This window comes from Gymnodraco acuticeps, unplaced genomic scaffold (genome assembly GCF_902827175.1).
Source record: "Gymnodraco acuticeps unplaced genomic scaffold, fGymAcu1.1, whole genome shotgun sequence".
Taxonomy (NCBI): domain Eukaryota; kingdom Metazoa; phylum Chordata; class Actinopteri; order Perciformes; family Bathydraconidae; genus Gymnodraco; species Gymnodraco acuticeps.
Window position 1 is genome coordinate 388,809 of NW_022992331.1, and position 27,169 is coordinate 415,977.

At 37.8% G+C, this 27,169-nt stretch overlaps 1 protein-coding gene across 1 annotated transcript; it reads right to left on the reverse strand.

Moving 5' to 3' along the window:
• Positions 1-17: 17 nt before the first annotated feature.
• Positions 18-26,840, reverse strand: cabp7b (calcium binding protein 7b). Its single transcript, XM_034208544.1, has 5 exons — positions 25,987-26,840; positions 2,961-3,104; positions 2,759-2,871; positions 2,170-2,317; positions 18-2,076 (listed from the first exon to the last, which is right to left on the reverse strand). Exons 1-5 carry the CDS (start codon positions 26,093-26,095, stop codon positions 1,949-1,951), a joined length of 642 nt encoding a protein of 213 aa, XP_034064435.1. The 5' UTR covers positions 26,096-26,840; the 3' UTR covers positions 18-1,948.
• Between the last annotated feature and the right edge of the window lie 329 nt (positions 26,841-27,169).

Consider the following 27,169-nt stretch of genomic DNA (forward strand, 5'->3'; position numbering starts at 1 on the left):
AAACCTGAAATTGTTCGTATTATTTGTTTTATAAAAAACATTATGCTTACATTCAATAAAATCACATAGATTTAATGTATCACTTTTCCAAGTAAGAAAATATAACCATGTTATACTTCAAACATGTTGTTTTGGTTGTCCATGTAAAAACCAGAAAACAACATTTTTTATGATATGTTAAATTATTCTTCACAGCATACTCCAAAGTATTTAGTATTTTTGATATGGTCTGCACGTCCACAACAATCGACATTTACAGGAAAATGTCAAATACTGAGATCTTTGCAATGATTACTATACAAATTGCATAATTATTTCAATACATACACCAGGGTTCAACATTTGATCTCAAACACATTGAACACAGAATATACTTTTAATGTACATGCAAGTGTTGTGAACTGATTATCCTTTATCGTCATGTGTCATTCTGTCTAAACATTTGACTTGTAATGGTTAACGCTATTTACAGCTGCTAGCTCAGATGCTAGCTCAGACTTGTCTTTCCTGTGACTCATTATGTCTCTTTTTGGATGCTATTGCACAGATTTGAAATATGCAGCTTTGTGCATGTATCACTGGCAGATTTCGAGAATGAAACACTTCAGTTTGATTCTTAAATCTATTACATTTTTTGTGAAACAGCTGTTTCATTTTCATCTCAATTTCTCAGCCAATACATCTCACTGAGCTCAGCTCTCGGCTTCAAATCAAACCAGTAAATGTTTTAGTCTGCTGTGATTTATTTAGAAAGGGCCTTTGGGCTCAGCTGAATGGAGGGTTACCGGCTGTGTCCACATGTCCTTCAAACCCTCTCTTTTCCAGATAACAGTGCAGTTCACCAGTTATTCCAAATGTAGGGCTTCTCAATGTCACAATAGAAACTTTGGAGAAACATACTATTTTCCTGCCTTGTTTTTGAATATCACGGGCCAATACTGACAATACTAACATGCTGATGTATAGTAGCACAAAGCGCAAAGTACAGCTGAGCTCGATTTGAACATTACGATATGAGATGTCAGTGAATCACCACAATTCATCCTGAGACACACTCAGAGCATCATCACAGTCATGGGGGTGCATCCTTTGGGAACCATAGATGTCTCTACTACATCTTGTGATAAATCATCCTGTAGATGTTGAGATTTTTCAAAAGAATACGTAGATCTGCTGGTGGTTTCACGGAGAAAATCAGGGGATTACTTAAGTCAGTTGCATTGTTTCCCTGGGAGCAATTAGTGTCTGTTCAGAATGACATCCATACAGTTTAGACCAAAGTGATGAACTATCGACTGCCATCCCAAGAGCTATGAAGTTAAACAGTTGTAGAAATAATTGTAATATTCTTTTCAACACTTTTGTGTTTTGAATTAATGTGGCTTCTCCTTTGTTAAGATTTAGGTCACGGTTCGTAAAGATGTGTTGACTCTTGACATGAGTTGGACCTCTGGACTGGAAATACTGGCACTAATACAGACTTAAAAGAAAAACAATTACGCTGAGAGTGAATTAAAGCTACTTAATATGCAGCGCATCAACACGTGCGTATTGCTTTATTACTATCCTCAGTAATTTCATTATTGGGTGCATTCCAAACGGCAGACTTCTCATCAACAACATTAATTGATTGATAAACACAGACACATCACATCTATTACTAAGCACATACTTCTAAAGTCTGCTTTCCAATATAATGTCTTCAGAAATCTGATTCACAACCTACTGTTTTAGGATACTAATCAGCCCTTGGAATGCCTTTCTTTCTTTTTAACCAGGTTATGCTACAATTTGTGGCAATATAAAACCACTGAATGACATCATTGCACCTATTACAGAGAGAAGCTGTGTGTTGAAAACATTCAACAAAACCATACAAGTGTTTTGATTAATGTTTGATTTCTCATTGTCCGTTCTTAAGTATCTCTGTATCCAGCTGGAGTCGTATTTACTTCATTCCTCTGCGGAGCATTTGATTTGCTGCAATGAGCATGACGCTGATGATGAATGCAATGGCGAAGGCACAAATCAGGCTTTTACGCACACATGTGTGTTTTTCCTGTTGTGTTGGGCTTGCTGGGGAAAGATTTAAAAGACAAAATATTAGCTTGTCTGAGAGTCTCAACAGAATACAAAAAATGTAGGTAATAGAATGTGTATGCAACGTACTGTCTATGTCCACGTGGGACTCTGGGCTGTTCAGGTGGCTCTCCTCTGTCATGATGATGTTCTCAATGTCCTTCATGGTGAGGTGGTCGCGGAAAGTATCGTAAAGCAGCCTCTTTAGCTCATCCACCGTCAGTTTCTGCATGTCACACTGGGGACACATAAAACACCAAGAAAGGTCTAATTAGCAGCGGAAGAGCTTCTGTCTCAGAACACCTCAGTGACGCAAATCAGCTGTGGGACATCAATTAATAGTGGCATATAAGGTAACGCATGGTGAACTGATTTATTGGATTATGTAACTAAATGCAAGGATATGAAGACACTGCAAGTGTAGTAATGTCATTAGATCAATACAGTATGTCAAGGCTGTGTGGAAATGTGCTTTTGAGTGAGTCAGAGGAGCATCATTCGTAATGTAAGAATAATTTTGTTTAAATTATTAGATTTTACATCAGTAACTTCTGTATTGTAATTATAATTGCAACAGATGGCTTTGTATCAGAAAAACCAGAAGAGAACTAACTCAAACGAGGACAGAGAACAGACAAATGTACACTTATAAAGCACTGATAATGATGACAATGATTACCTTCCAAAACACTGAATCAAAGTCTGCTCCGTGGAATTTATCCGGCATGCCAGCAGCAGAGAGTTTAGGACCAAGCAATGTGACAAATTCATCAAAGCCAACTTGACCATCACCTAAAGGAAATACAAAGATGTCACTGTATAGAATATGTGTTGGGTTATATGCAACAGGCTTTTGATGAGAGAAAGAGAGATACACATACCATCTATATCGAGTCTTTGGATGATAATCTCCAGCTCCACCTCATTGGGCATGTAGCCCAGCGAGCGCATAGCCATCCCCAACTCCTGTTTTGAGATGAAGCCATTCCCATCTCGGTCAAATACTTTGAACGCCTCACGGATCTCTGTTGGGAGAAAAAGGGCAGAAATAATGTTACATTATGTTGAGAGGAAGGAGACATTGCTTACGATTTCACTATGTGAGCAACAGTCGGTTGACTCAGCTAAAAATGTTGATTTGAATTATGGGTTCACGTTTGTTGTTCAAGAATTTAGAGTGTCTTAAAGCTGTTTATAATTATGTTTGTATGGAATAAAGAATTCAAGGCAAGTTAACTCAGAGTCACAGCTCAAAAACAAATAATCCCTCTTAATTTTATATGTGTATACGGAAAAGGGAGCAGTACTAATACAATGTCTTGTTACAAAAAGTATAGTAAGAGGCATGAAAAGGATACGAAACAATATTTTATTAATTGAAATGCTAAGAGCAGCAGTGATGTGAGCAAGTTTACACGTTTTATCTGTGAATCAAAATCCTCATTTACTATAGTTAATCCCGTGTTTTAGACCTCAATTGTTTATTTTTTAAACTATTTAAAACAAATCAATTATCTGTTCCTTTGTGGTTTGTTTAGAACATGTCCTCATAAGCACTCCTGCTGCCTGAAGTGCACGCCCCAGCACCAAATCCAAAATTGAAACTAGAGAATAATCCTTAAAAATGCATCTACTACTGTTTAAAGGTGGGGTAGGTACATTTGAGAAACCGGCTCGAGATACACTTTTTGTTATATTCCATGGAATGCTCTTAACCCTTGTGCCCTCCTCGAATTTTCAACCTTTCGACCCCTTCGTGGCAAAAATGTACACGCCCATAATAACTGCTATTAAATCATCATACATGAATATTTGTTTCTACTTTTTTTTTTCCATGAATCACGTAAACAGCTTATTTCGTACTCAAAACTACCAAACATTTGATTCGACATGTTGAGCATGCGTGCTTACTGCTCTACGTGCCACAGCTCTGCTAAATGGAGCGGAGTTGTAGGAGTCTAAAGAGGGAAATTATGATTTATCTGCTGATATTGCATATTATTATTTCATTGGCCCTCTTCTTTTTGTTTTTTGTTGTTGTTTCGGGTGAGGAGAAGGGAGGAAAGTTGGGAATTAAGGGAATGTAGGTAATCTTGCCAAATCGCAATCAGGGTTTGCTATATGACATTGTAAATTACGTTAAAATATGCATAACTAAGTCCACAAAGTATATTTGGTTTGATACATATGACTAGATTAATTGTTCTCTCATTAAACGTATGCGGTCTTAACTCCAATCTAAAGATTACAAAATGTCTTGATGTCTTGATTCGAAAAAAGGCTGATATTGCATTTCTTCAAGAAACTCACTTATTAGCTGAAGATATACATAACATTGGGAATCATATTTATAAAGTGGTGGCTTACTCATCTTCAAACAGTAAAACTAAAGGAGTAATCATTTTAATTCGCAATAACTTAAAATTACATATTGTTAACAAAGGTCAAGATCAAGATGGAAGAATTGCTTATCTTCAAGGAGTCATTTGCAATAGAAAGATAGCTTTGATCGCATGCTATGCACCTAACTCATATGAACCTAAGTTCTTTGAATCACTTTCAAAAGTAATTTCCGAAATGACCAATTATGACATTATTATTGGTGGTGATATGAATGCTGTAATTAATCCATTGTTAGATAGATCAAGGAATACCCAAAGCAATTAATCAGCTAACCTAGCATTAAGTACCATTAAAAATAACTATGCGTTGGTAGATATATGGAGAGTAAGGCATCCTATATCGAAAGAGTTTACTTTCTTTTCTAAGAGGCATCTTACATTTTCAAGGATAGACTATATTTTGATCTCCTCTAAACTTGTAGATTTAGTTCAAAATACTGAAATATCGCATATGTCAATATCAGACCACCACGCCAATGTATGCACCTTTTTTCTCTCTAAGGAGAACAATCCAGCTGCAAGATGGAGATTCAATTTAACATTATTACAAGATTCACAATACTGTCAACAGCTTAAAATCGGCTTAAAAGAGTTTATGTTGTTTAATTATAATTCAGTTAAAGATGTTAGGCATGTATGGAACGCTGTAAAAGGTTATGTTCGAGGCAACGCCATAGCGTACTCCTCAAACCGAAATAGGGAAGAGCTCAAGACAATCGTGGATCTAGAATGTACATTATCATCACTGATTAGAGAACTACAGGAACATTATAATTCAGATAAAGAGATAGCAGTATGCAAAGTTAAAGCTGAACTCAATGCGCTACTTACCAAGAGAGCTACATTTCTGATTCATAGGGTAAGAAACACAGAATATCTAGATGGAAGTAGACCGAGCTCCCTGCTGGCAAGTAAACTTCGAAATAACGAGCAGCTGGCCCAAATATCCTCAATTATGAATAATGATGGCATTGTCCTTTATGATTCAGTTCGTATTAATCATGAATTTGAACAGTTCTATAAACATGTATATACATCTCAAGTACAGACATCAAAGGCAGAGTTAGAACATTTCTTTGTGGATCTGAATTTACCACATCTATCCCCTGAGGACATTGATCGCTTAGATTGTGAAATAACACTTAAAGAATTATCTGAAGCATTGGAAGACATGAACCTTGGCAAATCCCCTGGTACAGATGGTATCCCTCCGGAATTATATTCCCAGTTTTGGCCTGATTTAGTACCAATATTATTGGAAATGATTCAGGTAGTACTTAAAGAAGGACATTTCCAAAAGGACATCAATACAGCTATAATTTCTCTCATACACAAGAAGGGGAAAGACCCAAACTTATGCACAAGTTTTAGACCAATATCACTTATAAATTCAGAAATCAAACTTTATGCAAAAGTAATAGCTCGACGATTGGAGAAAGTCTTTCCGACATTAGTTCATTATGACCAAACAGGCTTTATGAAAAACCGATTCTCATCAGACAATATCAGGAGACTACTGCATGTTATTCATTTTGCAGCAGACATAACATCGCCTTGCGCCGTATTATCAGTTGATGCTGAAAAAGCTTTTGATAGGCTAGAATGGCCATTTTTGTGGCATACAATGCAAATAATGGGTTTTGGGACAACATTTATGATTATGGTGAAGATCCTATATAATAATCCAAGTGCTATGGTTCTGACAGGCAATCAGTGGTCACCTAGACTTCCAATTCTACGTGGCACACGGCAAGGCTGCCCTGTCTCCGCGCTTCTGTTTGCAATTTCTCTAGAACCGCTTGCACAGAAAATAAGACTATCCAAAGAAGTAAAACATATAGTTGTAAAAGACACAGACTACAACATTTCGTTATATGCGTATGATCTACTACTGTACTTGGACGAGGTACCAACTACGCTTCCTAAGCTGTTAAATATTTTTACCCAATTTAGTTCAATATCTGGTTACAAGATCAATTTGAATAAATCATGTATTTTACCCCTCAATAGTGCCATGGTTGAACTAAACTTAAATACAGAATTGCAGATTGTCCAACAATTTAAGTATTTGGGAATTGATATATATGCCTCATTAGACACAATAGTAGCAAAAAACTACAAAAGAATGTATACAACAATTAAAGATGACCTAAAAAAGTGGATTAATATAACAATTTCTTTAGCAGGACGAATTTCAATCATAAAGGCAAGGCAAGGCAAGGCAAGTTTATTTATATAGCACTTTTCAACACAAGGCAATTCAAAGTGCTTTACAAAAAATGAAAGAGATTAAGAAAATGGCATTTAAAATCAGTCATTAAAAAGAAAAGCTAATAAAATAAACATTAAAAGAAAAAATACATGGATAAAAGTTACAGTGCTGTCAATTAAACATTAAAATAAAAAAGTACATGGATAAAAGTTACAGTGCAGTCTAAGATATGAATAGTTCAATTAAAAGATTAAAATTAATAAAGATGAATGTTCTACCAAGAGTCAATTTCTTAGCTAGTATGTTGCCTTTATCGGTTTCTGGGACAAACTTCAGAATAGGATTTCAAAATATATTTGGAAAAACCAATACCCAAGAATCAGATACAAAGTTTTACAATATGACAAAAACAGTGGAGGCCTTAATGTTCCCAATCTCGAGCTCTATTATTATTCCTTCACGCTTCGAGCCTTAAAAAACTGGATTGATGAAAGCACCAATGTACCTTGGATTAAAATTGAAAGAAGTATAGTCTATCCCCTTAAACTTGGTGATGTCTTATTTTCTGCCATGTCGCCATATGACTGTATGCAAACATTTGGACCAATTATTGGGCAAGCCGTGAAAGTGTGGAAACATGTGGAGAAATTGTGCAATTGGTCTGTAGATTGGCATAGTAACATACCCCTTTTTCATAACCTGTTACTACGTATTGGGAAAAAAGCAATCCAATTCCCACAATGGCAAACCCGAGGAATACATTATCTTTCTGACATAACCAACGACAACGGCTTGATGTCCTTCCAAGAATTGAAAGATACGTATAATGTGCCTGGCTCTTCCTTCTTTTTCTATTTACAACTACGTACTGCCATGCGCACATATGGAGTTCCTTGGAATCAACCTCTGCCAACACATCAATTGGTTAAGGTCATATTAAGTCCAAACAGTGTGAGCGGCACTACTTCATATATATATAAAAAACTGCAAGATAAATTAACCGGATATATTGGCATCTCTGCAGTATGGAACGCAGATCTAAAAAATTATACGCAGACTATTGATTGGAAGAGAATATGGAATAATATCTCCTTAACATCGCATAACCACAATCACCAATTGATACGGTATAAAATGATACACAGATATTACCTGTCAACCAGAAAATGCTGTCAATTAAGGATGATTCCAAGCCCCATATGCCTTCTCTGTAACCAAAAGACTATTGGCACATATGTACACATGGTTTATGAATGTACTGCAGTAAGAACGTTCTGGAAACAGGTTATTGACATTGTATCTGAGATTATTGGAGTTCACATACCCTGTCTTCTCTTGATCTACAGAAACATCAGAAAAGGGTGCTTTTCGCTGGTCTAACAGCAGCCAAAAAAATAATAGTAATACGATGGAAACCCCCACATACTTTATTTATTAAGCAATGGATATCATCTTTCCATGACCTACTAATTTCAGAGCTGTCAATCGCTTCTGGCATGGGAAAGGGATTATATATATATATATATTTTTTTCTTTCTTTATTTTTGTTGTTGTATTGTCTATATAATTTGTATCTGTATAAGTCCCTTTTGTGAGGGCAAAAAAAAAAAAAAACAACAATAAAAAGTTGGTCACAAAAAAAAGAAAAAAACTATCAAACATTCAATAATGTTCTGGATTTTAACCCTTTAAATGCCTGTTTCATTATTTGAATTATGACAAAAAAAACAAAAAATTAATTGTTTTCAATATAATAATTAATAGAGGGATGGAACTTAGGTGGTTATTAGAGTCTTGGATGAGTCAAAGATTAGCAACAAAATTGATTTGACTGCATTATTATTTTTGACGTAGTGTGAGATACTACCTCTGGACACAACAAACTCTTACTGATATGTGATGGGTCCAGGCTCAAGGGCGTATGGCACTCTCAACTCTTTCCAGGACATGTCGGGGCCCTGCCTGCCAGTAGCTTTGCCAATATCTGTGTTGATAGGTAATAGATTAAGAGCGGTGAATCATAGAAACAGGAAGCGCTCAAACGTTTGTGTGAGTGTATCTAATTTAGCAGTGATTCCATGTCAGCCACAGCTTGTTACAAAAAACATGACTGATAGTGTGTTTAACAAACTTAAACTAGCTTTATTAAATGTCAGGTCTTTGGCAGGAAAAACATTTTTAATCAATGATTTTATCACTGAGCACAATCTCGATTGCTCCAACTAGGTTAAAGGAAGTGTCTGTCAAGAAAATATCTCCATGGAGAAAGGCCATGACCGTGAAAACAGAAAAAAGAGAATGTCGAAAAGCTGAACGCAGGTGGCGAAAAACAAATCTCCAGGTTCACTTTGAAATCTATAAAGAGAGACTTGGCCTTTATAATTTGGAATTGAAAAACGCACGACAATCGTTCTTCTCTGACATCATTACCAAAAACAAAAACAACGCACGTGCCTTGTTTGCTACCGTCGACAGACTAACTAACCCCCCAGTGTCAGTAGCCTCTGAATTTCTATCCACCAGGGCGTGCAATGATTTTGCCTCCTTCTTCACTGACAAAATTCAGAAAATCAGACAAGCAGTCAGTGCCTCTGCATCAGGAACAGCAAATGTGTTGTCCCTATCTCCACTTAACATCAATTCAGACATCATGACACAATTCCATCAGATTAATGATAAAAACCTAGAGGACATTATTCAACTTCTGAAATCCTCCTCTTGCTGCCTTGATATTATTCCAACAGGATTTTTCAAAGATGTTTTGCCTTGCATGGCCTCAGATCTACTTCATATAGTAAACAAATCTCTTCACTCAGGTATTTTCCACAGGCCCTGAAAACTGCAGTCATTAAACCGCTCTTAAAAAAGAATAATCTAGATGCTTCAGTAATGAACAATTACAGGCCCATATCAAACCTCCCATTTCTAGGTAAAATCATTGAAAAAGTTGTTTTTCAACAGTTGAGTAATTTCTTGCATTTAAATAACTGTTTTGATGTGTTCCAGTCAGGCTTTCGTCCAAACCACAGCACTGAGACTGCTCTTGTAAAGGTCTTTAATGACATCCACTTAAACACAGACAGTGGCAGAACTTCAGTGTTAGTATTATTAGATCTCAGTGCTGCGTTTGACACTGTTGACCACAGCATATTACTAGACCGACTGGAAAACTGGGTGGGACTTTCGGAAACAGTTCTGAATTGGTTTGAATCCTACTTAAAGGACAGAAACAACTTTGTTTCTATAGGTAAATACACATCTGAGTTGACAAATATGACATGTGGGGTACCTCATGGCTCCATCTTGGGGCCTCTTCTCTTTAACATCTACATGCTACCACTGGCTCAGATAATGAAGAACAACAAAATAAGTTACCATAGCTATGCAGATGACACACAAATTTACGTGACAATTTCACCAGGAGACTATGCTCCAATTCAAACACTAAGTAAGTGCATTGAACAAATCAATGACTGGATGTGTCAGAACTTTCTCCAATTAAACAAAGATAAAACTGAGGTAATGGTTTTTGGAGCCAAGTCAGAACGTATAAAAGTTAGCACTGAGCTTCAGTGTGCAATGTTTCAAAACAACAGATAAAGCCAGAAATCTAGGTGTAGTCATGGACTCTGACCTGAGTTTCAACAGTCACATTAAAAACTGTTACTAAATCAGCCTACTATCACCTAAAGAATATATCTAGGATTAAAAGACTAATGTCACAGCAGGATTTGGAAAAACTTGTCCATGCTTTTATCTTCAGTAGACTCGACTACTGCAATGGTGTCTTCACAGGTCTCACTAAAAAATCTATTAGAAAGCTGCAGCTAATTCAGAATGCTGCTGCTCGAGTCCTCACTAACACTAAGAAAGTGGATCACATCACTCCTGTTCTGAAGTCTTTACACTGGCTTCCTGTGTGTCAAAGAATAGATTTCAAAATACTGCTGCTGGTTTATAAAGCACTGAATGGTTTAGGCCCAAAATACATTTCTGACCTCCAGCTAAATTATGAACCATCCAGATCTCTCAGGTCTTCAGGGACTGGTCAGCTTTCTGTCCCCAGAGTCAGAACTAAACATGGTAAAGCAGCGTTCAGTTATTATGCTCCAAATATCTGGAACAAACTCCCAGAAACCTGCAGGTCCGCTGCAACTCTGACTACTTTTAAATCCAGACTAAAGACTTTTCTTTTTGCCGCTGCTTTTAATTGAACTATTCATATCTTAGACTGCACTGTAACTTTTATCCATGTACTTTTTTCTTTTAATGTTTAATTGACTGCCATGTATTTTTTTCTTTTAATGTTTATTTTATTAGCTTTTCTTTTAATGACTGATTTTAAATGCCATTTTCTTAATCTCTTTCATTTTTTGTAAAGCACTTTGAATTGCCTTGTGTTGAAAAGTGCTATATAAATAAACTTGCCTTGCCTTGCCTTGGACACCTTCGTGGCAAAAAATGCCTCATTGACTGCCATTCAAACCACCTTTTTTGATCTCACTGCCATTGCAGTATAAAACCATGCATTTTGTAATGTCAGCCCCAACAGTGAGTAATTTTTTGTGTTCTTTTTTAATAAATAATTAGATAATTCAGATAATGAAACAGGCATTTAATGGGTTAACATCCTGAAAAATATCGAATATTTGGTAGATTTGAGTACGTTATAAGTTGTTCAAGTGATTTCTGAAAAAAAAGTAGAAAGAAATGTTGATGTATGATGATTTAATAGCAGTTATTATGGGCGTGTACATTTTTTGCCACGAAGGGGTACAGAGGGTAGTATCTGACACTACGTAAAAAATAATATGCAGTCAAATCAATTTTATTGTCAATCTTTGACTCATCCAAGACTCTATTAACCACCAAAGTCCCATCCCTCTACTAATTATTATATTGAAAAAATGTAAAGTTTTGTGTTTTTTTGTAATAAATAATGCAAATAATTAAACAGGCATTTAAAGGGTTAAAATCCAGAATATTATTGAATGTTTGGTAGTTTTGAGTACATTATAAGTTGTTTAAGTGATTCATGAAAAAAAAAGTAGAAAAAAAAATTCATGTATGATGATTTAATAGCAGTTATTATGGGCGTGTACATTTTTGCCACAAAGGTGTCCAGAGGGTACAAAATGCATCACGAGAGTATACAAAACATGTAAGAGTAAACGACATTGGATTTCAAAAATTTGACTCAAAAGAAGACTTCTTACAGAATTCCATGCCAAAAGCTGTAACACAGCTGAAATGATTACCAAATCAAAAAAAAAAGTCAGGAAAAATGTACAAAAATGCCCGAGGAGGGCACAAGGGTTAACATCCCGATAGCAATGAATATCTTAAGTGCTTTGACAACAAATCCATAAAAAAACGTCATCTGTGGAAGCCGTAGTACTGTAAAAAGCACGACCAATTATTTTAGCCAGCCCGGCTAAAATAACTGGATGACCTACCTGCCTGTCAGCCTTCCAGGGGCTCTGTAAGGAAGTAGCAGATTTCTTCCGGCTGTGTATTTTCAAATTCTAGCGCACTCGAGCTGGTTTCTCCAAAATTACCTAACCCACCTTTAATAAGGAACCTTTGCCACTTCTATTGATACTGGGTTTTAGTAGGAACAAATGGACTTGGAACTGAGAGTTATAAGCACTATAACAAATGTCTATACTAATTATTGTACACAGCTATACGGACATTTTAAAGTATTTATCAAGGTTGTTGTTAACAATTATGGCTTCAGAATGACGGACAGACAGAGAGTCTGCATTTGTTTGTTTCATGAATATAGAGACACAGTGACTGTCAATTCATGTTTCAGCGCCACGGAGAGAGAGAGTAGTTCGATATTTCCGCACCGCGGATAGAAATCCATTTCCTGTTAGAAAGAGACAGGCGGCATATTTAGCTGCACAGCTTCACAATATGTGACTGTGTTTCACAAACTGAGGGACATATTAATAAAACATCACTTAATGTGACAAGAAATTATCTTGACATAGATTTGTTTAATTATTTACACACTATTCAGATATATATGTAAGTACACAGTGCCAAGTGCAGCTCAGCAACAGTGGAGTAGCCTTTTCATGCAATAAAATAGATAAATAAGATGACTAAAGTATACAACCATTATAATATTCTGTTACCGGGCCTGTTATATAATCAAATGTTTTATTTTTTATTGATACAATGTTGTGCAAATCCCTTGTTGGATATGTTAACACCTTCAGGCACCTTCACAGTACATTACCATAACCACAAGTGGTTGTGACAGAAGGCAATGAGCAGGTTCTTGTGTTTAGAATGAAATACAACTTTTGGTAAATAATCCATAAACATTGCCATTTGGCACCTTTCCTCACCCTGCATCACGGTATTCTGTTTGAAGTGGTAAAAAGAGCGGTCTCACATCAAAGGCAGAGCACCTCTGCGGCTCTTTTTGATGTAGATCCTCGAATATACAAGAACCTTCAATGCATGCTCAGTAGTCACGTGTTATTAGATGATACAAGACAAGCAATTAGGAGAACTGTACGAGTAGGATATTAAATGTATACCAACATATACATGATACAACATATACATGATACAACATATACATGATACAACATATACATGATACAACATATACATGATACAACATATACATGATACAACATATGCACAATGCTAGCCTGATATACTAGAAGCAGGAAAGGTTGAGAAGAACAAATACCTGAATGTTGTATCAACATTATCGACAGTCCTGCCTCTTGGCGCTGTAGCATAGCTCAGTCATTTTATGCCAATGCCAACACAAGCTAAAACATCTCTTTATTTAGTCGACATTCATTTGGATATTACTCCTGCACCAATAGCTTCATAGGATCTTAATTTGAACTTTATATGTCTTAGGATTTAGAAGGGATTGTCCTTTAATCATAAGGTTGGCAGTTCAATCCCCCATCCTTAGTGTTTTTGAGAGAGACAATGAAGTGGCTCCTGATTGGCAGGCATTGCCTCCCATGGCTCCATTGGTGTATGAATGTGTGTGTCATGTGTTAATGACAGTAAAGTGATTTGTCTGGTAAGGTAGAAAGGTGCTATGTAAATGCACTCGGTTTGCTATTTTCCATTTGTATCATGGAGAGAAAGGTCATTTGCATGCAAGCATGTGATAGCACCACCTGTCATTTGCATTCAAGCCCACAAGTAGACAGGCACTGACCATCCATCTTGTTTACATGAATGACAGAGATTAGTTTACTAGTCATAGTCCACAGTGGCAGACTCTAGCCATGTGGGAACCTAGAAGAAAGTGTTGCAAGAGGCCATTCAGGTCCTACTTAACAAGTGACACAGTGTGTACCCACCGTGACATACCAGACACAGCCTATTCTTCTAAATTACAGCCAGGAGTGCTGCTTAACTTTTGTTATCTTCCTTCAGCATCACCCTAGATTCAATGTCACGACCCCTAGTGCCGGTAACCAATAATAACAATGTGCCAGCTGAGCATTGGCTGTTGTTTTCACAGCCTTAGGTGTAAATATAAATATTTTTTTTAAAAAACGTTCTCTTTTCTGAAAAAGTACACTTCATTATAATCCCATATGTATTCATCTTCTGTTTTTTAAAGATATAATTACAATAATTGACCCTCCTAAAAGTCCATAAACAAAGTGGTGACTCTATTTTCTCTCTATATCACCCACCCTTCCCTATCACGATTGCTTTTTTACATAATTTACCCCAAAACTTAGTTCTGCTAACACTTAGTATTCATAGAGATGGACTTGTTTGTTTCAAGAAGTTACAGAGGTAAATGTTGACATCTTTATTTCCTATGGGCCCATATTAAAGGTCATTTAAAATGCAAAGCAGGAGGCTGACATGTCATTTGAACACCATATGGTGCGTTAAAGTACACAGCCTTCAAAATATGTCTCTGTTACAGTCTCAACAAAAACGGATCCCTTCAACCCTTTATATAAGTCGTAAAAGCTTTGCAAAGGTATTCATATTTTAATTATTTGGCACTATCATGTCAAATTGTGCATGTCATAGTAAGTCAATCCTCTTAACCTGGACAAACATACAGAAACAACACAACAGCTGGTAACAGACTTCTACTGTAAGACCTTGAATCTAAGTAACCTTGCTGCATTAAAGGTGCAACAGCTCGGTTATCTGAAGTCAGGGCCAGGCCGTGAAAATCCTTGTACAGCATGTAATTAGCATTTTTTTATTTTTTTTTATTTCCCTGCAGCATCAGGTAATCAAGGCATACATGACTACATTCCTAAGGGTTCATTCTGCTGATAGACGACGAACAGTTTCAGAGTATTTACCAAAACATATTGCTCAGGTCACCAAGAATATAATGTACTGTAACATATTGATTGAAGTACCTCTTTTATGACCAACGTGTCACAATATTTAAGAGTGGCTGTTGCCTTTGAGATAATGGCATTGACTGTAACACTGAGTCAGTGTTCAGAGTCAAGTCAAGGGTAAAAAACATGCTCCAGGTGTAACCACAATGAACATGTGCTCTAATAGGCTGAACCATGAGGAAACAATTCATTTGCTATATGTGTTGGAAGGATGTTGGACATGGATATCAAAATTAACAATTACAGTCACACAAAGTGTCACAGTCTGCTCCATCATTCACCAGTAGTTTTCCATTCACCTGTCTCACCTGTTAACCACACCCACGTTTCTTCTGCACCCATTAGCTTCACTGCCAGTATTTCAACCCTCACCAGACACACACCCGTTGCCAGATCGTACTTTGCCTTATGCTAGTCTTTCACGCGTTTGTCATCATATTGCCTACCCGGTTCCGACCCTGCCTGTCCCCGACCTGCCTGCTCTGCCTGATCCTGCCTGTCCTTGGACTATCCTGCCATGCCTGCTGTCTGCCCCTGCCTGTACCTACGCTGACAGCCTCGCCTGCTCCCTGACCCTCTGCCCGGCCCTGACTCACCTTCTGCCCGCTGTCCTCCGGTTCGTTTGCCTGTACATCATCCGGTATTCCTCTGCTCTGGTATTATTACCAATAAAGTACATTACCAATACTCTGTGGTTTCTCGAGTGCTGCATTTGGGTCCTTCATAAGATTGTGACACAAAGATAACAAACTTTTCTGGTTATATTTGTGTTGCTTGCAAATTTGCAATACCGAAGCTATCTTTAAGCCTAAATTAATAACAAAAAAAATGTTTGTCCTGTCTTGTTTCAAATCTGATGGAGGCTGCACTTTCTGTTGTTTGTGGATGGTCCAAAGAAATGTGCATTGAATCGTGAGTGTGTTTCTCGCCTTGTCTGGATCAAGTATTATCTCCTTGATGTTTTTGATAATGTGCATTCCTTAAACCCCCAGTGACAGGTGCTTTGTCATCTTGAATAGGATTCTGGCGGACCACAGAAGAAAAGTTTTGTTTTAGTTTGTTGGAAAATAATATATTTTACGCCCTTCAGTGCATTTTGAATTAGAAATATTGGAGGATTGTATCCCTTGAGGCCAAAATGGGGGAAAGCGAATTACAAATATATTACAGAAAATCCCCTATTAAGTTTACTAAATCAAAAGTGATAATGACATGTGGTAATCCAAGAATGACATATTGATTTCCTGGCAGGTTAGACCAACAGATGCCAGCAGATTATTGCAGAGCAAACAGGCATGTTGATGATTATTAGTTATGCAATGTAGAGCAGTTTGTTTTAGCTTGTTTGACCTACTGATTATCAACATCGTCTCTCTCTCATCATCCGGTGTCCTCCTCATCTTTCTCAGCTCACAGTTGACTTTCTGGCCCAATCCCAATTCCCCTGTAAGGACTCTCTGTGACTTGTATTTTAAGGAGCTAGTACACAGTTTGTGACGAGCTTCAATCCATGTGTCCCAAACATCAAAGAGCCCCTTTTTCAATGCCTGAGATCTAAACCCAGGACTTGAAAGTCTGCTGACCTTCCAAGTGAGCTAAAACAGAACATGAGACAGTCAGATCATGCTGACCTTTCTGACTGACCAACAGATGCTGGTTGTTGTCCATAGAAGCCATCCAGGAAAAGAGCTGATGCCAAAAATATGAACGCTGGCAGTGTTTGTGTCACTAGCAGGGACAAAAAAGCTATTGACACCCACTCACCTAATAATTGGGGAAATCCCAAACAATAGCTTTGAGCCAGAACAAGACTGTGGAGACCAGCATTACATTTGGAGGAAAGATACCTCTGTTGTGCATCAGCTTGATACCCCGAGCCTGCAAATTATATTTAAAAAGAAGCTCACCAGGGGTTAATGACTCATGAGAAAAAATACTTTTCTGCCAAATAGTGATTAGAAGAAAACACAGGGGATGCAACGCATACAGTAAATGCCTTTTAATGAATGAACTGTTGGTGTACTTTGAATCTCTTAAATATCATATTCATAGAGTAATACCATTGGTATTTATTTTTTGGTACAATAGCACTCTTTGATTCCAACTTGTACTTTTCAAACAGTATGTTGCTTGCAGGACTTTTTTCAAAAACTGCAGGGTAAATATTACGTTTGTGTCAAAGTTCATATTTATAGCCAGTATTAGTGTCACTTTTTTCCTGTGCTTTCTAACAATACAGATGTGTTGAGGCTGTCTCTCCTTACCTGATGCTCCCCAGTACTTTACTACCTCCACCTCACCCCACCTGCCATCCACTCCTACCTCATCAACAGCTGGATTTCATCTCCAAACAAGCCAGTATTTAAGCCTCTCATGCTCACACACTAACTGCCAGATTGTTCTTTGCTGTTCATGCAAGACTCTCAAACATTTTAATCCGGACTGACTTCCAGTTTCTGACGCCTGCTTGCCTCTGACCTGCCTTACTCGTCTGATTCCTGGTAAACCCACCAGCCTTCTGTCCCCCACCTTGAGATCTGCTTCTGAATCCTTGGTGACACTACTTGTGTGCCAATCTTCTCCTTGGCACAACCAACTTTCTGCCAGTTCCCTGCTTTGTCTGCTTGAACTTTATAGATCCGTGCTCATTACCTGCCCTGAGAGGCTTTACAGTAAGTTACACATCATTACGAACTGTCCCATGTTTTCATATGTGCTGCATTTGGGATCAAACACTGTTACAAAGGCTCTGTCTGTTTACTTTCTCACGTCCTAACTGAGACACCTGCAGTCTCTGCGAATGTGCTTTGAATGCTTGGAAGGACAGAAAGTACCTAAAACATAACTTGTCTGTATCATTAGTATATAATGGAGCAGATACTAGAAAATATAAATGGTTCATGATAAACAGGAGTCGCCTTAGTTCTCCTTGAAGATAGGCATGCACCGGCACTAAGAGAGCCAAACAACCATTGTCCAGTTCTCTGCAAAGATTACTCCTCACCTTAACGACTTTGACATTGTACAAGAAACTGTAATAGAGTTAATACGGCAGGAGGTAGATGAAGAGGTATCTTTGCACTACAGGAACTTAAGGGAGGAGCAGCACAACGGCAGTCTCCAGTCTCCAAAGTTACAGGAGTCAAGTGCAGGAACATGACTCGCCTAAATATTTACAGAGGGTTTTGTCTCAAAAATAAATGCAAATGAACAATCTTAAATTAAGTAATTAAACCGTATCACTTGCTGTTATCGACGTTTCCCACTTAAAGGTACAAATGGTGGGGTTTGTGTGGTCCCTAAATGGATTTCTTATCAAAGGACAGCTTCCCCCCCCATCTATGTATATACTCGCATTTTAGACTCTGTTACTAACTGTATATCTGTAGACTTGGTATGTCTTAAATGTCCGGTTAGGATGTATTAGAACGAAATCTAAAATGAAAATTGTAAATAAGCAATCTGTATGTAAAAAACCACCTGTATGTAAATTGTAAATAAGCCATCTGTATGTCAAATATGTCTTATATGTCTTAAATGATATGATGAATTGGAAATGGGGGACCCTGATGTAAACAAGACGAAAGTCTTTCTCTGGTCTGCATCCCCTTAACAATTGTATGTTTTGAGCTGTACTGTACTGTACCCAATATACAAGCTGTTAATACACTTTTCAATCAATCAATCAATCAATCAATAGTTACAGAAAATGGATTAGAGGATACAAATATTCACTGGGAGATGAATCAGACTATTTTCATTAAATAAGAGCTCTTCCCAGGTGGTAACATCAATAACAGTATAACGCCACCCATGACATCCTCCTCTCTGATATTGAATGTGGAAAACATGAATCATATTAACCAGGGGCTTCAAACTTAAGTATGCTCTACAACTGAGATATTAAGAGACTCTCAGCATTGCAACAAAAGTATAATACAGATTTAGAAAAGATAATATGGGCTGTAAAAAATACCATTACATTGTGAGGAGGAACACTTAAAGTTGATGTTTCTGACTGACTATAAGCCTCAAAATACATTCTGACATCTATAAGAGTCAATTAGGGACACATTCAAGACTATGGACTTACTAGTGTGAATGCTTGAGAAGTAACACTGAAAACCTCCTTCATATACACCTTTATGAATCATCACAAGAACAAGCACTTTGAGTTTTGTTTACGCAAATGAAAAGTGCGCTTATAAATCAAATGTATTATTATTATTATTATTATTATTATTAAGGCTTTTACAAAATTGCAAATAGGTGTGACGTTAGATACTCTTACTTCATTCAATTTTAATTGTCAACTGAATTAGTCTGAAATACATTATAATGAATCATGATGCCACAAGGCCATACTGTATTGCCCCTGTTGAGAATACCAACACATACATACTACAAATATAAATCCTCATCATCACCACAGGTCCCACACATTTCTACCTCACCTTACTTTGCTACTACAGATTTACTGCATTTGAAATGTTCACATTTACATTCAGCACTCACAGTCACAAGAAGGCGTCCAGCATTTAATACTTCTACACCCTACCTGTCTGTGCAGGCAGAGATACAATTATACCTCGACCTGCAGATGTTTTGCACGACTAAATCGAATTATCTATTGCTCTTTCAGACAGTACAGAATTGACCTCAACTCTTTTTCAATTTCCTGTATTCGCTGCTGCCTCTTGAATCTTTGTCGGTGACTTGAACCTCAGCTCATCTCGCCTCTAAGTTTTATTGAAAGATAGTAGTTGGAAAGATTTTAGATTGTCCCCCAAGTTAATCAGTTGAGAGCTGCTTTGAGTCCTAACTCAGCAGCATGATGTTAATTGAACATAGTTGTTGTCATCAGACAGAAAAGGTGAGAGTAAGGACATCTCGTCTCATAATTAACATCTTGTACTGTACGATTGTTAGATGATGTTGTTGTGAAGATGACAACAGTAATGAGCAGACATTTGTCATTCACCACTGAGGAAGCGAACAATGAAACCTTAGAAATGATGACACAGCATTAAGTGCCGTGTCTGTAGTTGCAACCTTGTTGCTGGTTTGCTGTAAAATTATAAAAAGAACACGTAGTAAGAAAAGGCATCTGCAGTCACTGTATATCCGGTCTGGCAAACATCCCTCTGTATGTGTATGGTATTTACAGTAGGACACACATAGTTTGCATATACTTGTCTGTTGCCAACACTCCATTTGTAATCACAAAGGAGACCGCTTCGCATACAAAGTGGATCCGGTTTACTTTCCGCTACAATGCCTGACGTCTGGGGGGTTCTCCTGCCGGCTGTGATCTATAAATACTGTTCACTTTCTCTGTCACTGATGCACTGAGGAGCGATAAAAGCTCAAAGAGACCTCCAAGAGTGTCACTGCCGGAAAGTCACGATTGTTGAGCCATAAAATGAAAGTCTTATCAGGTTCAACACATGTGCACTTTAAGTGTCTGCAAGGTTACTGTGAGTTATGGCCTATATGTTTTAGTCATTGTAAAATTGACAAGGTTAAATCGAATTTTTAAATAAGACATTTGATATAATTCATGTTATAAAAATGGTTTATGTACAAATGTATATTATTATTGTACCATAGTACATGATGTTATTTCTACAACTCCATTCATTACATTGTATATACTTTATGTGCTTTTCATGCATGTATTATTACATCACAAAGTCTTCCTGTTTGCTTTTACTCTTAACAGAAAATCATGCAAATTAACTTATATTGATTTGGAATACTATGTAATAGCATAAATGACATTATCCTTGGTAATCAAACATACAAAGTGAGTGAATGTAAATAAAGGCAGAACATAGAGTTTAGCACATCCACTGGAGTGGACAGCAGCTGTCCATCAAACGGAAATGTACAAAAAAAGACTTTATCAGATATATTTTCAATTATCCCAGCCGTTCAAGCGTAAATGGCTGCTCTTGGCTTCGGACACACTTGGCACAACATAATGTCCTCATAGACATTTTTAAAAACGTGCTCAGTGAGTGTAACGGTCAGGGTAAATACACACACAAATATGAAATGGATGTATTGAACATGAATATTATAGAGATTACTGTTATGTCAAAGGCATAAATAAGTATCGTTAAGGGAGAAAAGGAGATTTTCCTTTCTACTGAGTTATCAAATGCACAAGGTATAAAAACAATGAATACACCAGAAAAGAGTCTGGATTCGAGATTTAAAGGTCGCCTATTATGCAAAATACACTTTTTCCACATCTTTTATACATAAACATGTGTCCCCTCTGTGTTAAGAGATTCTGAAAGTTTCAGGAAAAAAGATTGGCTCACTTTTTCTCCTGATCCATTTATAAGAACCTGTCTGAAAATGAGCTGATCAGATTTTGACCACTTTATGATGTCATAATGTTTTTTTGGGTTGTGTAACCATTAGCCAATAATCAACCAAGGTATCCCCCCCCCCCCCCCCACCTTATCACCTGAATCTCCTCCTAGTGCAGGGGTTCCCAAAGTGGGGGTCGCGAGATGATTCCAAAATAATAATTCTTTTTTTAATCAATTTAATTTTTTTTTATAATTAATAATAACGTGTGCATAGACATTTTTCAGGGGCGTACTGGCCACCTGTATAACTTCCCCGCAGCGAGTCTCCCCCCGTTGACAATCCACTGCAGTGTTTCTCAAGCTTTTTCATACCAAGGACCACTTAACCAATAATAAAAAATGTTTATGCAGCCCCAACAACAGCCTCTGATCATCAACAGACTTCATGCAATGCTTCATTGGATGCATATATTAGATAATAATCTCTATCTCAACTCTTAAAACATCTAAATCTACTTTCAGCATGATAAATGTTCATAAAATACATCCATTGTTTGTTTATATACGCTTCTTGAAATCCTAAAAAACACCTCGTTTTCTAGAACAGATTAGAAATCGCCTGAAAATGTTACAAACAAGTGGCAACATGTGTGACGAAGGTGTTGCGCTGGGCTATATCATGCAATCGAAACTTCAGCTCGCTCCATTATGGAGATAGTCCCGCGAGAGTGCGGAAAACTTAAAATAATTTATTTATTCACTAGCACCCCCCCGTTGACAGGGGTCGCCAGTCTCTGGCACTGTTATTTTGGGGGTCGCGGGCTGAAAGGTTTGGGAACCCCTGTCCTAGAGCACCATTGTACCCAAAATATCTCTCAGAGGCTCCTTATTTTCATCTAAAGTAACAGACAGAGAATCAGCACTTTTGAAACCAGGGCTGAACAGAGGGGTTTAGGGGATGCTTCAATGGGTGATCTGTTTGGAATTTGGAGCCAAACACTTCAGAGATATGTTTTGTATGTATCTGAGAACTATAATATATTGAGGAAAAACAGTATAAATAGGGGGACCTGTTAAAAAAGCCTCAATGTGTACGCATATGCACTGTTCGAAGAGGCAGGTTGCTTGCACAGTAGTTTGAATCAATATCAGGGTGTTTGACTGCATGACACAAGGACAGAGAACAGAGCAGGAAGCCGTGCCACTAACCTGCCCACCCAGACAAACCATCTGTTCAAAAAACATTGCCTGGAAACCGCAGCTTCATTAAGAGATGTGAGTACTTATCCAGCCTCCCTAAAGCTCAGCCAGGATAAATAATAGTCTCTCCGTCCAGCGCTAGTGCCTGTCACCCTGAGAGATTTCTATAAATATTGTAGCCGATGTCCAATACGGTTATGGTGAACACAGTAAATATTGCAGATATGATTGTGATGCACATAAAATGTCAGGTTAAAGATCACAGTTAGATTTACAGATAGATATGATATGGAGTCTGGAGCATGCTACTGGCATAATTATCCAGGTTTATTGGTTGATTATAATTATTCCATTTAATTGTGATGACATTTGAATCACGCTGGTTGCAAAATACTTTGTGATAAGACAATACTTATTTAATGTGCCAGTGAATTATTCTCTGTTGTTGATCTATTTTGATACGACAAGTGCTTCCCTTTGTTTTCTATTCTGCAATTCACGGCTTCTTTAACTTTAAATCGTCAGGATTACTTTTTTTAAATCTTACCAAAACATATCTCATCATAGCAAACTAAGTCTTTGATTGAGAGACTGATGTCTGGCAGAAAAGTTTACGCGTGTTACAGACACAGCCTTTTTGAGAAACTGCAGCAGATAGAAGTGTCTCATGATGCTGTTAATGGCCTCAAGATGCTTGTGTTTGGTAACAATGCCTTTTTTAGTAAAAGTGGGATGTGTGTTTGTTTGCTTGAATCTCATCACCTCTACTCTGTTCACCGTTGTTTAAATGTAGCTAATTTAAGTCACCCTTAAATCAACCTTCAATGTATTTCATATTCACTTACACTAAAGCTTTGAATCCTTAGATATGCAGCACCTTCACCACCAATGTATTTTGAGCAGCTCATTAATATTTGGTATAACTTTCGGTATGATTTGTCATTCTTCACAATTACCCCTGATGGCTGAAAACTGAAAGTAATTTAGTCTGTTAACGACGGCAGTGTGTTTTCACGTACTGTCTGTGGTGTGTGTCTTTGCACAGTCACAAGGTCCTTTTGTCCTTGCGTGTTGTTTGTGTCAGTGGGCAGTAAAAATGCTAGACCACAAGTCCTCTGCAACAAAGTCACAAGTGTCAGGCCCGTGTGATTTAATCACATAAAGCCACAGAGATTTGTGCGGAATTTCATAGAAGGTTTATAGTCTATTCTTAGAAAATGTGTCTCTATAATTATGACTGTGAATGGATATCAAAAGATGTCAGAGTTTATTTGAACCGTCATATTAAGACATGTTGCAGGTAAAATGATTCAGGTAAAAGTAAATATCAAACTATATTTGAGGGTAAAACCAAAAATGATGTTTCAAAAAACAAAAGTAAGGGACTTGAGACCAGACAATAATAACTTAAATCTTATATTATTGTAGAACTGCAGTCATTTGGATTTAATGTGTGATAATAATTGATCTTGTCTGGATCTATAAAGTCAAAATGAATACTGTGCTCATTTGATTTGTCATCTCTCAACGTATATTATGTAGCAGTTCAGCGATGTGTCTGTAATCTGTTTCTAAGCTGTCCACAATTACACTGTATTGTGGCATATACACATATACATACACCTTGCTAGGAAAAAAGCTATTATCATAAACATAATTAGGGAGAGTAATTACATGCGTTGAGCAATTAGGGAACTTCTGCCCTGCAGTAATTAAAGATTTGGGGGTATGAAAGAGTATTTATGGGCTGGTTTGCAGACCTCTGAGAGAGGAAGGTTCTCTGAGAAGCAGTGGACTGCAGTGTTGTTGACAGACAAACAACAGCAAGCCCCATACTGTGTGATAAGGTGGAGTGGTAGTGTAAAGGGGAAGTCACTCAGTGTGTGGGAGTTGCTGATTCAGTCTAGTCTGAGGATCTGTAAAAAGAAAGAAGCTCATCTGAAAGTCTCATTCATCCCCCAACAATCACAAGAGTGCTCTTCAACACGCTGCATGGTGGAGCTGCTCAATGACAGAAAGCAAGGGGCTGTTTACCCCTGCTGAGGTGTGAGGCCATGTAAATGCAGCAGTGCATTATGTGCTCAGTGAATCCTCCTGGGTAATAGACATTCACGGTGGAATGGTCTGTCTCCGTGCCTTTCTGAATATTTATTGGCTCTCAATTAGTAAGCTACAGTTTGAAAATAGGTCCATTACCTGCATGCAACACACAACAGTCTGTTTGACTTGTTCTCTGAATTCTTGTTCTTCCACAGCCAACCTTTTAATTGAATGAATGTGGTCATGGCAGACAGTGGAGTTTTCAATGTCAAATGAGGGTCTTATGGAAGGGCAGCCAGCCACTTGTGGGTCTGTGCAACCTGCTCACAGAAGAAGAGGACATGGAATCCCCTTTGCATAAAAGACATGGGGATATCAAATCTGATCTGAGTTATCTCTTTATTGTACTCTGCCTGGCTTCTCATTGTGAGGACCATTTGCCAAAACAAAACCTTCGCTTGAACAGCTTTGCACTTCGATTAATGTAGCAAAAACAATCAGAATGTTCCAATTCATATTTTAGATAGCCTAAGAACAGCACTGTGCTATGGGTAGTTGTTTTGAAGTATTCATACAATTCAAAACGTCTTACAAGAGATTTAATCGGAGTCAAAATAAATGTATCTCACATCTTAATAGTTTATATGTCATAGATTTCCTGGATAATGTGTTGCAATCTGCATTTGTATAGTTACAAGTTTGCCATTCATCACATCCTGTTTCTTCATTCCGCCTCACATTTCAAGACTTGTCTCCTTGAGTCTGAAGGTCTTTTCTCTTGTCTTAAAACAATTGCCTGAAACAAGTGTATCCCTTTGCAATTAAGTCTCACAGTTGCCATGGATATAGTCAGGCGATACAGCATTGTATAAAAATATGACGTTTACTCACAAGTTAAATACAATGTTCCATGTATGGAGACCTTGGCATGTGTTGTATGTCCTTGGAAATCATAACGTGCTGTGATTGTAACTATCGTAGTGTCTTTTGTATTGAGGCAAAATATTTGTTTGTCTTTTTGCCAAATATCAGAAGCAAGAACATGAACCAAAAGAAAGACAAGGTAAGGGGTTAAAAAGGTGAACATAGCATGCAGATTGTCTTTGTTTCCCAGATATTGTGGAACATTTGTGAACAATATCTTTACTATTGACCCTTTTTACAAGCAGACCCACAGTTTAGTGTACACTCAGATTTGTAGATGTGGAAAAGGAGCGCACACCGGCTGGAGCTCTCCGGGGACCTGACCGTCCTGTAATGGTTTGCCAGGTGGACGTTGCACTTAGATATAACAGCTCTTAAAACATGACAGTAAAACATGCAACCAAGCAAAGAAAACAGAAAACAGTGCTCACCTTCCACCTCATCCTCAGGCAGGATAACAGGGGTCCGGTAGGAGAGGACATCTGGAATAGTGCAAAGTCCCTTGTACATGAACCTGGTGGTCACTGCACGCACAGGCATTTCTGCGAGGGAAAACCAACTGGGTCGCGATCTTCATATATCCTATCCGGAGTTTAGAGACAGACCCTTTACTACCGACGTTGATATTCACAAAATCTCAGAAAAATAAAACAGGAAAAAACCTCCGCAAAGTTCAAACTCTCGTCGTGTTTTTTTTCTTCTCGATAATGCTAAACAACCTTGCACTGCGCGTTTCTCCAAGAATGCAGCTTGTGAATCGCCTTTGGTTTCAATGCATAGCCTTTAGCAGGTTACTGCAAGCAAGATGTGAAGCATGAAAAATACATATCAAACTTTTACTTCACAGCCTGATGACGATTGTATGCTATGTAATAAGCATTGGATGCGATCCGATAGATGCACGTGCTACTTTGTCATGTTTCTATCCCAGCTCCTGCAATACAAACAGAAAGATGATGAATTAAAAAATATCCGCACTAAATCTTACCTTTTCGCTGCTGGTTTCACTGAATCCTACAAGGCGTGTTGTTCTTCCAAACTGTCTACTTTCGACACAATCTCCCTCACTTTACTTCCCCGTTTCGGCATCTTCTTTAAGAACAGTGACTCGATGTTACAAGGTAAAACGACTGCACTGACGAGATGATACTATCCGTTAAACGAGGTGCAAAGAAAAGATTGTAACATTTATTTTTTCCCTGGAAAGCAGCTTCAAGGGAATCCTAGTGACCCCCCCCCCTCATCTGATACAGACACGAAACAGCGATCCTCTCTCTCTGCTGTCTGCTCCAGTCTCATTTGGCACATACACACACACACACACACGCACGAACGCGCGCGCCACCACACACACACACACACACACACACACACCACACACACACACACACACACCACACACACACACACACACACACACACACACACACACACACACTTTCTCACAGCGGAGAAGATTGACCGTTTCCAAACTGTAATGAGATTATCTTCATTTTCTGCACTAATCCAGACTGTATGGTCAATGTTAACACGATTAAAAAGTACATTTGGGAAGATATAAAAGCCTTCATGTTTACATAATACATAAAAAAGTGACAATTATTGCAACAAGTG

Excerpts from the sequence above, each read along its gene's own strand:
- cabp7b (XM_034208544.1), bottom strand. The coding sequence starts at position 26,095 with ATGCCTGTGCGTGCAGTGACCACCAGGTTCATGTACAAGGGACTTTGC. Across the intron at positions 3,105-25,986 it reads GCCTGAGGATGAGGTGGAAG|AGATCCGTGAGGCGTTCAAA; the intron begins GTGAGCACTGTT and ends TTCTCCCAACAG. Across the intron at positions 2,318-2,758 it reads TTGATTCAGTGTTTTGGAAG|TGTGACATGCAGAAACTGAC; the intron begins GTAATCATTGTC and ends ATGTGTCCCCAG.